This window comes from Panthera pardus, unplaced genomic scaffold (genome assembly GCF_024362965.1).
Source record: "Panthera pardus isolate Hobbes unplaced genomic scaffold, ASM2436296v1 HiC_scaffold_13, whole genome shotgun sequence".
In the NCBI taxonomy this organism is placed as follows: Eukaryota; Metazoa; Chordata; class Mammalia; order Carnivora; family Felidae; genus Panthera; species Panthera pardus.
In genome coordinates, this window is record NW_026526688.1 from 119,186,848 (window position 1) to 119,199,187 (window position 12,340).

Consider the following 12,340-nt stretch of genomic DNA (forward strand, 5'->3'; position numbering starts at 1 on the left):
TCTGGTCACTTAAACAGTATAAGTTAGCTCATTCATCACAGACCTACTTTAGTTTTTATTAGGTAATACTTTATTGTAACAAGAAAGAACTTGATTTTTTTCTTGAGTATATTCTAAAAATGAGTTTATATACATACACATTTTTTAAAGCATTTTGGATTCTTCTTTCGAAGAGAGAGTGCATGCGGGCACGAGCAGGGGATAAGGGCAGAGGGGGAGAGAAGAGAGAGACAGTCCCACGCAAGCACCATGCTCTGTACAGGCGCCATCCCACGACTCCGAGATCAAGACCCAAATGGAAATCAAGAGACTGCGCCACCCAAGCGCCCCAAGTTTATATTTATATTAATTCTTTAAAATATCCACTTCATGGGGCGCCCAGGGTGGCTCAGTCAGTTAAACGTGGGACTTCAGCTCAGGTCATGATCTCATGGTTGGTGAGTTCCAGCCCCGCCTCCAGCCTCCAGCTCTGTACCAACAGCTCAGAGCCTGGAGCCTGCTTCCAGTTCTCTCTCCCCCTCTGTCCTCCTCTCTCTCCCCTTCCCCGCTCATGCTCTCTCTCAAAAATGAATGAACGTTTGGGGCGCCTGGGTGGCTCGGTAGGTTAAGTGTCCGACTTCGGCTCAGGTCATGATCTCGCAGTCTGTGAGTTCAAGCCCCGAGTGGGGCTCTGTGCTGACAGCTCAGAGCCTGGAGCCTGTTTCAGATTCTCTGTCTCCCTCTCTCTCTGCCCCTCCCCTGTTCACGCTCTGTCTCTGTCTCAAAAATAAATAAACGTTAAAAAAAAAAAATTTAAAAAAAACGAACGTTAAAAAAATTTTTTTAAATATCCACTTCACTTAGGAATGTTGGAAAACTTTAAAACACGTCAGCTCTTACCTTTACTCCTTTTAAAAATTAATGTACTACCCTTCACCGAAGGATGCACTAGACAGTAAAACCACCCTCTCTATCTTTTACAACACCTAAATTAAAACAGGCCGATCCTACCCTCATAGGTGTCTCCTCCCCCACCAGATATTTCAGTTAAGTAATGAGTTTTTATGACCCAAAACTGATTTCTTGAGTTTTGCAACTCTGTGGCTCTAGAAATTGAAAACACAGCAAGAGGAAGAAAAAGGTATTAAGCCTATTTTCCTACCTCAACCTTGGCGGATGGTGAAAGGCAAATAACTAGTCCGCCCCTATCCCCCAAGTTAATCAATTCACTGTTGAGTTTGATTTCTAGGCCGCTGTCATTCTGGGAACGAGTGTATGAGTCCACTCTTCTCGGTACTGATCCTCTAGGCCAGAAATGCGCTATATTTTGGCACGTGAGAGCGCTGATCAGCGGTTCGCCTAGTTCTATTTAAAATGACTGTTTCATTTTGAGAGGTGCCTCCTCCCATTGGTTAACCGGCCCGGATGGGCAGGCGAGTAAAATATTGCTCACCTGCTTCCCCGAAAACTTCAAAAGCCCGGGTCAACCTGGGCTAAAGTTATCTAGTGATTAGTTCGTGGTACCTCCCACAGCACATTCCTGATTGGGCGCGTGAGAGACGGATGTGTCGGCGCGCGCTCTAACCAGTCCGGGGAATTCCATTTCCTCTCCCTCCCACCAGCATAAGCACTCAGGGGCGGTGCTTCCCGGCGACGGCCCGCCCCAACCCGAGCCGGCGCTTATTGCTTCTCGCGAGAATTTGTGGATTTGGGGGCGGGCCCTCAGCAGGAAGCGCGCACAAAACTGCCCTTAAGTCATTGCAGAGGTATAGCTCCTGTTAGCCAGCCACGAGGTTCTCGCGAGATCCGCCGCCTCAATACCAAGTGAGGAAATTGGGGGATGCTGCTGGGAGGGGCGTGGGGCTCAATCGCGCAGCTGCCGCTTCCATTACCTTCTTCCCATGGTCTCCTTCCGGTTCTCGATGCTTCTCTGAGTCTGAGGGTTTCCGCCGTTCGTCCACCCTTCCCCCCAGCCCATGACCCGCCTCCGGCCCCCGCCCTCCCAGTCCAACCTCCGATCTGTTTAGTAAGAAGGTGCTGTTCCGAAAAGGAAAAGGGGGTAGCATAGATAAACTCAACCCTGGACGTAGGAAGTAAACCGTTCCCCTTCACCCTTAGATTCGTCCTGTGCTCGCGACGGCGGCGTTGGCGGACTGATACGCGGTGGTGAAGAGGCAGGAGGAGGGGGGAGGGGCGGAGCGTGGCAGCTGGCAGTAGTTCCGTCAGAGCGGACATCTTGTGGCTGTGTCGTGCGCGTGAGCCCCGTAGGGCCGGGGAGGCACCAGCTGCCGCGCGGGGAGGAGGCCGAGGCCGCAGCTTGAGGGAGGCCCCGGCCCCTCTGTACGCGTGGGTGTGGACGGCTAGGGGATGGGAAGGGAGGCCGGCCCACTGGCCGGCCGGGTAAGAGGGGAAATACAGGCCTTGGTTGGCTTGAGTGACCAGCCTGTTGGGTGGGGTAGGGTGGGAAGGCTGGAGAAGCCGGGGCCTGTCTTGCTTAAGGGGTGGGGGAATGGGCGCGTCCTCGCGCCTAAGCCAGAGCCTCAGGGGCAGCACGGGCGCGTGGTGGCGGTGGCTGGGCGGGCGCGTGCGGGAGCGCGCTGGAAGGCGGAGTGTACGGTGGCGTCAGGGGCCGACACAGAATAGCCCTAGCTGCGGGGACAGCAGCACATATCAAGCCTTCCCTCTTTTATTTCTTTCCCCTCCCTGGCCGCATCTTTGAGCAGAAACCGAAAGAAGTCCGGAGTCTCCTGTTTCCCCCTCCCCCCTAGCCTTTCTTTGCCCTAGTGACGCCGGCATAGCGCCGACTAGGCCCCGGCTCCTCCTCTGCTGGGCTCCGGACCCTGCCCCGCACCCACCCCTTTCTCCTACGCCTCTTCCTCTCCCACCCGGGTCTCTTCCTATCGAGAGGCCGGGAAGTCAAACTTGTAGCCGCCCCTCCGCTCTTCCCGTCACCTTCGCCTCCTCTTCGGGCCGAAGCACGGCATAGAGGCTGTTGGTGGCTTTGCCACGCCACCCCACCCACCCCGGATCGCGACCGTTTTAAGGGACCTGGATTCATCAGGGTCTCTTCGGGGCCTGTGCGAGTGCTGATCTGCTCCGTTTTTGCAAAAGGCGCCTGTGTCTGGCAGAGCCGGTGTGAGACGAAGAGACCCATCTTTCCCTGCCGCCCGGATAATCAAGAGTTTTGGCCGGACCTTTGAGCACACACCGGGAGAGTGAGGAGCCAGACGAAAAGCACAGACGATGGCGCTGAAACGGATTAATAAGGTAACCCTTGGGGCTAAAGGGAATGGGGTCGTAGGAGGAAAGGAAGGTTCAGTACCAGAGGAAAGCGTGGGGGTGGGGAGGAAGTATAATTATGAAAACGTCCCTCTTTGGGTCACTTCTCTTGGGGGAAGGGAAACGCAGATCTACTTTAAAGAAGTGAATTTTCAAGCTAAAGAACAACACTTGTGGCGAATGAGGTGTTATCTTGTGTATGTTTCAGTGGAATCGGTGCAAATTAGGGGTGGGGGAGAGTGATTTCAGGCGCCTCGGTTCTGCTTCTAAAAGAAGAGTTAGTCTTGTTTGAGGTCAGAATTGCCGAGAGACGCTCCAGCAGATGTCATGGCGCTTCCTATTCTCGGTGCTTAAAAACTTCAATTGTAAGATCAAGGATCTTGGGCTTCCTATGGGAAGAATCATTGGAAACTCGGGGGAGAAGAACGTGTAAATCTGGCGGGCCCCGAACTTCATTGGGGGTCGGTGTAGACGTCTCTTAGTGGCTGAAAAGTAGTGAATGAGCCTCGTCAAACTTAATCGACTGGGGGCAGGTTGGTTACACAAGAGTAAGTGGGGTTGAGAGGAGATGGGCTGACACAATGTTACCGCTTCCTATGTTTTGTAGTTGAGGCTTCTCACCCGAAGCTATTTATCTGAGGGACACCGGCAACTGATGTAAAAGGCTTCTGGAAGCTCTCTTCTTTTTGGCTGGGGGGGGGGGGGGAGGGGGGCGGACGAGGGGTGTGATGGCAGTAAGGGAAGGCTAGGTGTACCTAGTTTTGCCTCGGCTCTGTTAATAACACTTTCGGGGAACAATGTTTCGCTACCTAAAATGTGGTTTGATACTAAACTATCCATGGAAATTGGGGTGAAAAAAGGATTTTTCGAGGCTTGGGGAGTGAGCGGAACCTCCACGTCCGGAGGTTTAGTCTCATTTTCTTGCTCTAACTTCTATCCCGCATTTTAAGATGGCGGCTGCTTTAACTGGTTCAGGCTCTTTCCGGCATCTCCTTTCCTAATAATATAAAATGATATTCTTTGTTAAATGTTAACTTTTACATCAGATTGTACATAGCTCTTAAGACGTCCTGCTCAAGACTTTATCTATATTCAAACTCTCAGACTGTATTTCCCTTTTTTGTAACTTGTGTATGTGTGGTGTGTTTGGTTCTTGCACAATCGAGGAGGGTGGAGTATTTACAGCTAACTTGAAAAAAATGTCATGGAATAAATTCAGCCTTACTAAAACTAGGAGACAGAGGAGGTTGTGGGTTAGAAACTTTGGTTTTGATGGGTTACTTTTTTTAAAGGGGTCCTGCATGGAAGGAATGACAAGGACTTGGCTTTACTAAGTAGACTTGATGCTGCCTAATTTTGATTTATTCAATACGTATGACTTTGGAGTTTATTTGACAACACTGATATTATGAAAGATGAAGGTTCAGATCTTCATGGAACGTATCGAGGCTGAAATTTTGAATTTTGATTTAGTCCATCATTGCATTGTCATTGTGTGTTTATGTGAAATATAAACTTAAATCTCTGTGATTTTGAGAGGATGGAAGAGGAGAGGAAAAATTTTGTAAGAGTTAAGATTTAAAGCAAAAAGGATTAAGCATCTCTTTACCCACTTTGAAGGCCAGCAATACATTGGAAAAGCATAGTTAATACTAAGAATATAACATTAAATACAAATCAAAACCTTTTATCTGTGAGAATTAGTTCAGGCTACTAAGATGTGGAATAGTTTCAAACCCATAGCTTTTTATGCATGTGGAACTTCAAAGGAAGGTCTCATTGATTTTTTTTCTTTTACAGGTGATACCCAGCTGCTGTGACACCACTTTAATTATTTAAAAGCTCTAGAGAGGCAATATAATGGTTAAGAATTTGAACTTTGGAGCAGAAATGCTCCAGTTAGAATTCTAGGACTGGGCAAGTTATTTGTATGCCTCTATAAAATGAGTATTTGTTACGTATGAACAATAGTTGAGTGCCTAGTATGTTCTAGATGCTAGGACTGCAGTAGTGAGCAAAACAGATTTAGGGTCCTAGATTTTATTTGTTTATTCGTTTATTTTAGGATTAAAGAGGTTAGTGTGTGGCTTGGAACAGGCATATGGCATTCAGATTATTACTGCTATTTTAATATCACTTTTTAATTTTCAAAATCTTGTTAAAGAACTTTTGTAGTTTAGTACTCTTCATTAACATCAGATTGTCTTCTGTTGTAAATATTTTGAAGATATGCGTAATATATTAACTAGACATAATACTTTCCAAATTGGAAAAAACAATATTTATGTAGGACTGTTGATTCAATGTACAGAAAGTTTTTGAAAGGCATGTGGCTTGGTATTTAGCTGTTACTCTCAGAATCACATGGTGAAACTTCAAAAAAAAAAAAAAATCCCAGATCCAAAGAGTATTAGTGAGTGATAGTTATGGGGGATGGTTTTATTAATTTCTGTTCTAGAAATACAGGGTCAAGTAGGCATCGCTATTAGTATGGTATTTCTTGTGTTATGCACTTTTTTCTTTTTTTTTTTTTTTTTTAATTTATTGTTTGGAGCCCCCGAATTCCAAATACTAAGATACTTACATTCTTTGTTGATGCTTTATTGAAATGCTTATTGTTGGATTATTTTTGGCCAGTATTCATTTGATAAAGCTTTTGGATTTGTTTTTTTCTAAAGCTTACGTTAAAATATATTGTGTTTCTTAGACCAGGCAGCTTTTTCAAACAATCTTACTTGTTTTTTGCTGTATTATTTATTTAATTAGCTGTAGTATGGTTTTACAAGGCTATTTATTAAACAACAAAAATGAAAAATGGGAACTCCCAAGTTGATTAGTGGTGTTTGAGGACCATAGGCAATTATACTACTCCCATTAAACCAGGTAACTACAGTGCTTGTATTTTGGGGAAGTTTAAAAAGAACTGCACATAAAATATAATGTGAGCCAAGCCTAGAAGAGTAACTCATGTTTTGAGGGTTTGCAATGTGTCAGAATTGTTTGAAACCCTTGTATTAACTCACTTAATATTACAACTCAAGGAAGTAGGTACAGTTAAATTATTATCCCCATTTGGAGATTAGAAACCTGAAGCACAGAAAGGTTAAAAAACAAAACAAAAACCTACCGTTCATCTCTGATAGCAGAATTGGGATTGGAACCTGGACAGTCTGGCTCCATTCTGTGTCTTAACTGTTATGTCATCCTTTATGTTTTTAGTATTCAAAAAGGTTTTCTTTTGCATCATTCTGCTGCTAGTAATAGCGAGGACTTAGCATTTACTGTGTACCAAACTATTTCCAAGCCCTTTATGGAAATCAGCTTATTTAATTCTCACAACAATTCTGTGAGATGCTCTTTATCTTTCCGTTTTATACATGAGGAAACCAACACAGAGGTTACTTGCTACACAGCTAGTGACTGAGGTTCAGATCAGTCTACCTCAAGAGCTTAAGCTCTTGAACTCCATAGTGTACTGCTGTTCTGAGCCATTTGTTTCTATTTTATCAGGTGAATGAATGTTATTTTAGTTTTACTAGCGGCAATAAGCTGCTGCTCTCCTCTCCCACTTCACTTTTAAATAATGGGAATTTCACTTTATTCTTAGATTATAGTTAATTTGTGAATTAAGATATTCACTAACATAAGTTTTGAAAGCAGGAGTGAATGTTCTTTTTGGTTGATCTCTTAAAGGACTGGGAGCTGCCATGTTCCAACTAATTGCTAGGGGTATCTTAAAATATCTTGTCTCCAAAGAGCCTATAGGCTGGATACACAGTTTTGCAGGTGTTTCTTTAGGATCCTCAAGGCTTTTCTGTAGCCAACTAAATGTGTGGGACAGTTGTGTGACTCATGGATACTGATCATGGTGACCTTGGTGTTTATTTTATGAAGAGGCACTTACCTTGACACTGTCTTCATCATCCTGCTCTTTTGCAGTGTTAATTCTAGTTTTTGTTGTTCCTACGAATATAAACTTGAATACTCTTATTAGCACTAGGGGAGAAGCTACTTACAATATATCTGTTACTAGATTATATGTGAATTTAACTCATGGATTCCGTGCACCTTGTTAATCCAAGATACAGTAAATTCTTGCAATTTTTCCAAATACTTTTACTGTAATGATCTGTTTCTAGTAAAGAAAACAGTAGGTTCTTAATGCTGACATAAAAATGTTTTCAGAGTAAGATTTCAAATCTTAGCTTGGCTTTTGCATTCCATAATATACGTTCTTGTTCGTGGGTTTTGACATGAGTTGCATTTATATGTCAGGAAATTGAGCAGAGTTCTTAATATATTGTATAGGATCTTACCAGATATATGGAATCATTTTCTCTGGGAACAGGCATGATTTTGAAATGTCCCTTAGGTGATTCTGAAGCCTCCCTCTGGTGAAGATCCACAAACATCGGAGTAATCATTTAACCAATACTTAACTGAGGGAAGTTTTACTCCATTTAGCACAGTAGTTTAGTCCCAGGAGATAGAAAATGAGGAAGCCTTGTCATTACCCATGAGAGTCTCTGCTTTGAGTGGAAGAAACAAGCATATAAACACATGAATAAGGGTTTGTCACCTTGTACAACTTAACTTTCAAGAATCTAAGTCAAGTATGGGAAACACTTATTTAAAAGAAATTAAGGGGAGTGCCTGATCTTTGTAAGTTGAGTTCTGAGTCTTGATTTTGGCTCAGGTCATGGTCTCAAGGTTTGTGGGATGGAGCCCCACATTGGGCTCCACACTCAGAGGGTGGAGCCTGCTTGGGATTCTGTCTCTCCCTCACTCTTTCTCTCTCACAATAAATTTTTAAAAAGGGGGGTGAAATCTTTGTTTTTATATCAGATTTACCCATTACTGTTTTTTACCTTTTTTGAGAGAGATGCAGGGGTGGGGCAGAGAGAGGGAGACACAGGATCTGAAACAGGGCTCTGAGTTGACAGCAGAGAACCCAGTTTGGGGTTTGAACTCTGGAAACGCAAGATCATGACCTGAGCCAAAGTCCGGTGCTTAACTGACTTAGCCATCCAGGTGCCCCAGATTTACTTATTATTAAAGATAGTTTATTTAAGTTTATTTAGGGGCGCCTGGTGGCTCAGTAGGTTGAGCGTTCAACTTCAGCTCAGGTCACGATCTTGCGGTCCTGAGTTCGAGCCCCGAGTCGGGCTCTGGGCTGACGGCTCAGAGCCTGGAGCCTGCTTCCAATTCTGTGTCTCCCTCTCTCTCTGCCCCTCCCCCATTCATGCTCTGTCTGTCTCTGTCTCAAAAATAAATAAATGTTAAAAAAAAATTTTTTTTAAAGATTATTTAAATAATTTGCTTATGCTATATTTTGCCATTTTATGGTGGGTTTTATAACTATACTTAATTCTGTCAAACCAGTAGTATTTTGAAATCAGCAAGATTAAGTGATTTTCATTACTTTACTGGAAAATTTTATGTTGTTGATTGGGTTTTACTACCAACGGCATGATCTTATTTGAAATTGAACAGTGTAATTAAGAATGAATGCATTTAGTGAATATCTTATTAGCTAAGTTATCTGGCTAGATAAGATTCTCAAAACTATCCTCTGCCTTGTTATGTGTGAAAGGGAAAAATTCAATGAAGTGTTTTATACTTTCCCTAAACATCTGATTTTTATCTGCAACAATACTTTCAGTATAATCTTGTATCATTGAGATTGACAACTTTTCATAGCTAGATTTGTCTTATTTGGCCTTGTAGGTTTCAGTTGTGAATCACTACTTGGTTACTTGTTCGTTTTTAGGATGGAGTACTTGTTCACATTCATCCTAGTCTTGTTATCATTTCAAAGCTAATGTATAATTGGATGTTTTCAACCACAGGACTGCTGTTAATTTTTGTTTTTTCTTATCTATGAAATGCCTTGTGTGTTTTCATGTATCAAAGCTGAGAACCTAAATTTGGCTTTCTGTTTTGCCCATTTAGATAATGCCTACAAAAGAACAGCTTTGAATAATTTTAAGTGATTTAAATGGTGATCTAAAGAAAGAAAATTGTAGTAGTATTCATTCAAGACATTCTTTATATCTTGAGTAATGAGCAAGCACACTGTCTCACCTGTAATTACAGCTAAACAGGAAGTTACTATATTGTCAGTGATGTAATGAGACATGGTTTGTAGCACCTACCTCTTAATTCTTAAAGTAAAAGAAACTTTTAGGATTTCGCATAAATTGTAAATTCCAAACTAAAATGATTTTAAAGTGACTGCTTCTTTTCATTCTTTAAGTCTGCAATTCTATGAAAGTGTTCAGATCCTAAAATATTTTTGCCAGGTTTCCTTCTTTTGAAATAATTTCTGGTAAGCATACATTTCTGAAATGTTTGCTGTTTTCTTCCTTACCATTTGTGTCTACACACAGTATATAGAAATTTCGCGATGTTAAAGTTAGTAAGAAAATTTTTGTTTACTTCATAGTAAACCTGATCTTTATAAGAACAATTAGAGCAGTTCTCATCAGGCAATAATTACATAGCATTTTGTCCTATCACTCATCTGAATATGTACCTTTATATTTTGTAAGGTTGTAAAGGCTTGGTGAGGGTGAGTCTTCTCTCAAAATTTCTTGTAAAGGCACTCTTCTTTCCACTTCATGGCCTCATCTCATCCAGACCCCAAAGCAGTATTTTATGTTGCTCCTCAGTGTAGGTTTTAAGAGGCAAGAGATGTCTTTATAGTGCTGATTCATGTAGTTCTACAAATCTGGTCTCTAAGTCAAAAGTTTTGAAAGAAGTGGACTCTTGAGTAAAATACAAGAAATTGCTTGTCAGTAATGGCATGAACCTTTTAAGTTTTCCCAAAAGTTATGATAGGAATTGTATCTATACTGCTATCGTTATGACCTTTGGGTGATAATGTGCATGATGGATAGTGGAGTATGGGATAACAAATGATTGTGAACATGGTGATGATAATTACTGTACTCAGGGATGGAACCCATGAACTTGGCATTAGCACAGTAATTTCATAAATGCTGACTTTGGTTATGTTGATCTAATGTGTAAGTAGTGGTTGTCATTAGAAAGTTCAGCAGGATGCTTAAACGATTATTACTAGAGGCATTAAATCTTACTGGACACTCATTGATATGGCTGCTCTGTAGTTTCATTATTCATAAATAGTTCTTGTATTTCCAACTTATGAATTCTTTAATGGCAGAGACCATTTTTTGTACTTCCCATCATCTCTTTAGGCCTTTGCATTTAATGCCTTGGCTTCTTGTTCTTCATAGTCTGGTTAGTCATTTCACCTCTAAAATGAGTAAGATGTAGATACAGTAGAGAAGCAAAAAGCAAATATTTAGCAGTATGTTTAGACTTTTAGGTCTTTTCATGTTTTACTTCTAATAGTCAACTTTCAAAGAGATCCTGTGTGCTATAATGATCAAAGCAAAGATCTAAAGATAAGCTGGGCTTTCTTGTAGGAGCCCCACAAAAGGAATGGTCATACTTAATGTTTAATCATGTACCTACAGTTGAGAACTCACTGCCTTAAGCTGTACCTTTTGTCTGCCTTTTGGAGAGATTTGCTTGACTCCTTATCTTATGGGTCTGTTTAGGCTCTTTTTTGTTTTTTGTTTTTTGTTTTTAACATTTATTTATTTATTTTTGAGAGAGTGTAAGTAAGGAAGGGATAGAGAGAGGGGGCCAGAGGATTCAAAGCGGGCTTTGTGCTGACAGCAGTGAGCCCAACGTGGGGCTCAAGCTCACAAACCGCGAGATCATGACCTGAGCCAAAGCAGACACTCAATCGACTGAGCTACCCAGGTGCCCTGTTTAGGCTTTTAAATGGAATAGAGAAGCATATTTCTAAGTGAGAAAAGGCCTGGATTTTCATACTAGCTAAGTATGCAGGAAGGTTTCAGGTGAAGCAGTTCAGAGGAAGATGATCAAAAAAAAATTTCCTCCAGAAGAACATACCATGACAAAAAAATATTTAAATTTGGTGAGGAGGTTTGTTTGTTTGTTTTATGTCCTTGTATGCCCTTGATCCATTTTAGTGTCCCTTCAGTGTGAGTGGAGCCTTTAAGCAACTCCTAGTGTGTGCCAGTCTCCCCTGACAACTTCTTTTCTATTTTAGTGGTCTTAATAGTTGGCTATGGGGCGCCTGGGTGGCTCACTCGGTTAAGCATCTAACTCTTGATTTGGGGTTAGGTCATGATCTCATGGTTCGTGAGTTTGAGCCCCATGTTGGGCTCTGTGCTGACAGTGCAGAGCCTGCTTGGAATTCTCTGTCTCCCTCCCTTTCTGCCCCGACCCCATTCACTCTTTCTCAAAACAAACAAACATTTAAAAAAAAATTTAGTAAAAAATAGTTGGGCAAGAGCCCACCTTAGTAATGCTATTCTTGGGGAAAGGGATGGTCATCATATGAAGACTTCCCAGGTGCTATATGTGAGCTGTTCTCTGGTCCTTTCCACGTTCCTCTCTACTAGGGAGCAAAGAGCTAACAGTTTCAGTACTTAGTATGATTTTACCAAAGACAAAATTACTTTTGGAAATTCATTGAGTGCTTCATTGAAAATTGATCTCAGTCCAGTAAATAGAGTTTCCTCTTGCAGTGGAATGGATAATTGTTTTCTCAGTTGGCTTTAATTTAAAGGCCATGTAACTTAAAAAATAGGTAACACTAGATTCACACTGAGTGTAGTAATAAGATGCAAACTAACTGAATGATTATGGAGAAACTGATCCTATGAAAACCTCAGTTTTCCATATCCTGTTCAATCTAGGGCATTTATTCCTTAAGTACAGTGGAGAGTTGGTTTAGTGCAATTGAAATTTTTTTCTTCAGTATGCCAAATGCTGTATCAAATTTTTTTAAATGCATCTTTGATGTAAGGACATCCTTTTTAAAAAGGAGCCATTTTGAAATCTGTTTCTAGATCTCTAATTTTCAAGTGTCTAGTAGATACACAACTTTTGTTTTCCTACACATCCTAAAGCTTAGTATATCGTACACTTGCATGTAGTCTTTCCTCTGATGTAAAATAGAAATCAGGCCTATTTTCGTAAGATTTTTGTAAGGGTAAAATGGTTGGTATTTAAGATTTTT

General features: G+C 41.6%; 1 protein-coding gene across 9 annotated transcripts in view; it reads left to right on the top strand.

Annotated features, from left to right (window-relative positions):
* The first annotated feature begins 1,671 nt into the window (after nucleotides 1-1,671).
* Nucleotides 1,672-12,340, top strand: part of UBE2D3 (ubiquitin conjugating enzyme E2 D3) — a 29,176-nt gene continuing 18,507 nt past the window's right edge. For 2 of the 9 annotated variants that reach the window (XM_053901374.1, XM_019416117.2), the window contains exons 1-2: nucleotides 2,170-2,319; nucleotides 3,091-3,246. In XM_053901374.1, the coding sequence (XP_053757349.1) occupies nucleotides 3,223-3,246 (24 nt within the window). In that variant the 5' untranslated portion in view covers nucleotides 2,170-2,319; nucleotides 3,091-3,222. The other 7 variants (XM_053901375.1, XM_053901376.1, XM_053901378.1 and 4 more) reach the window with 7 other exon arrangements.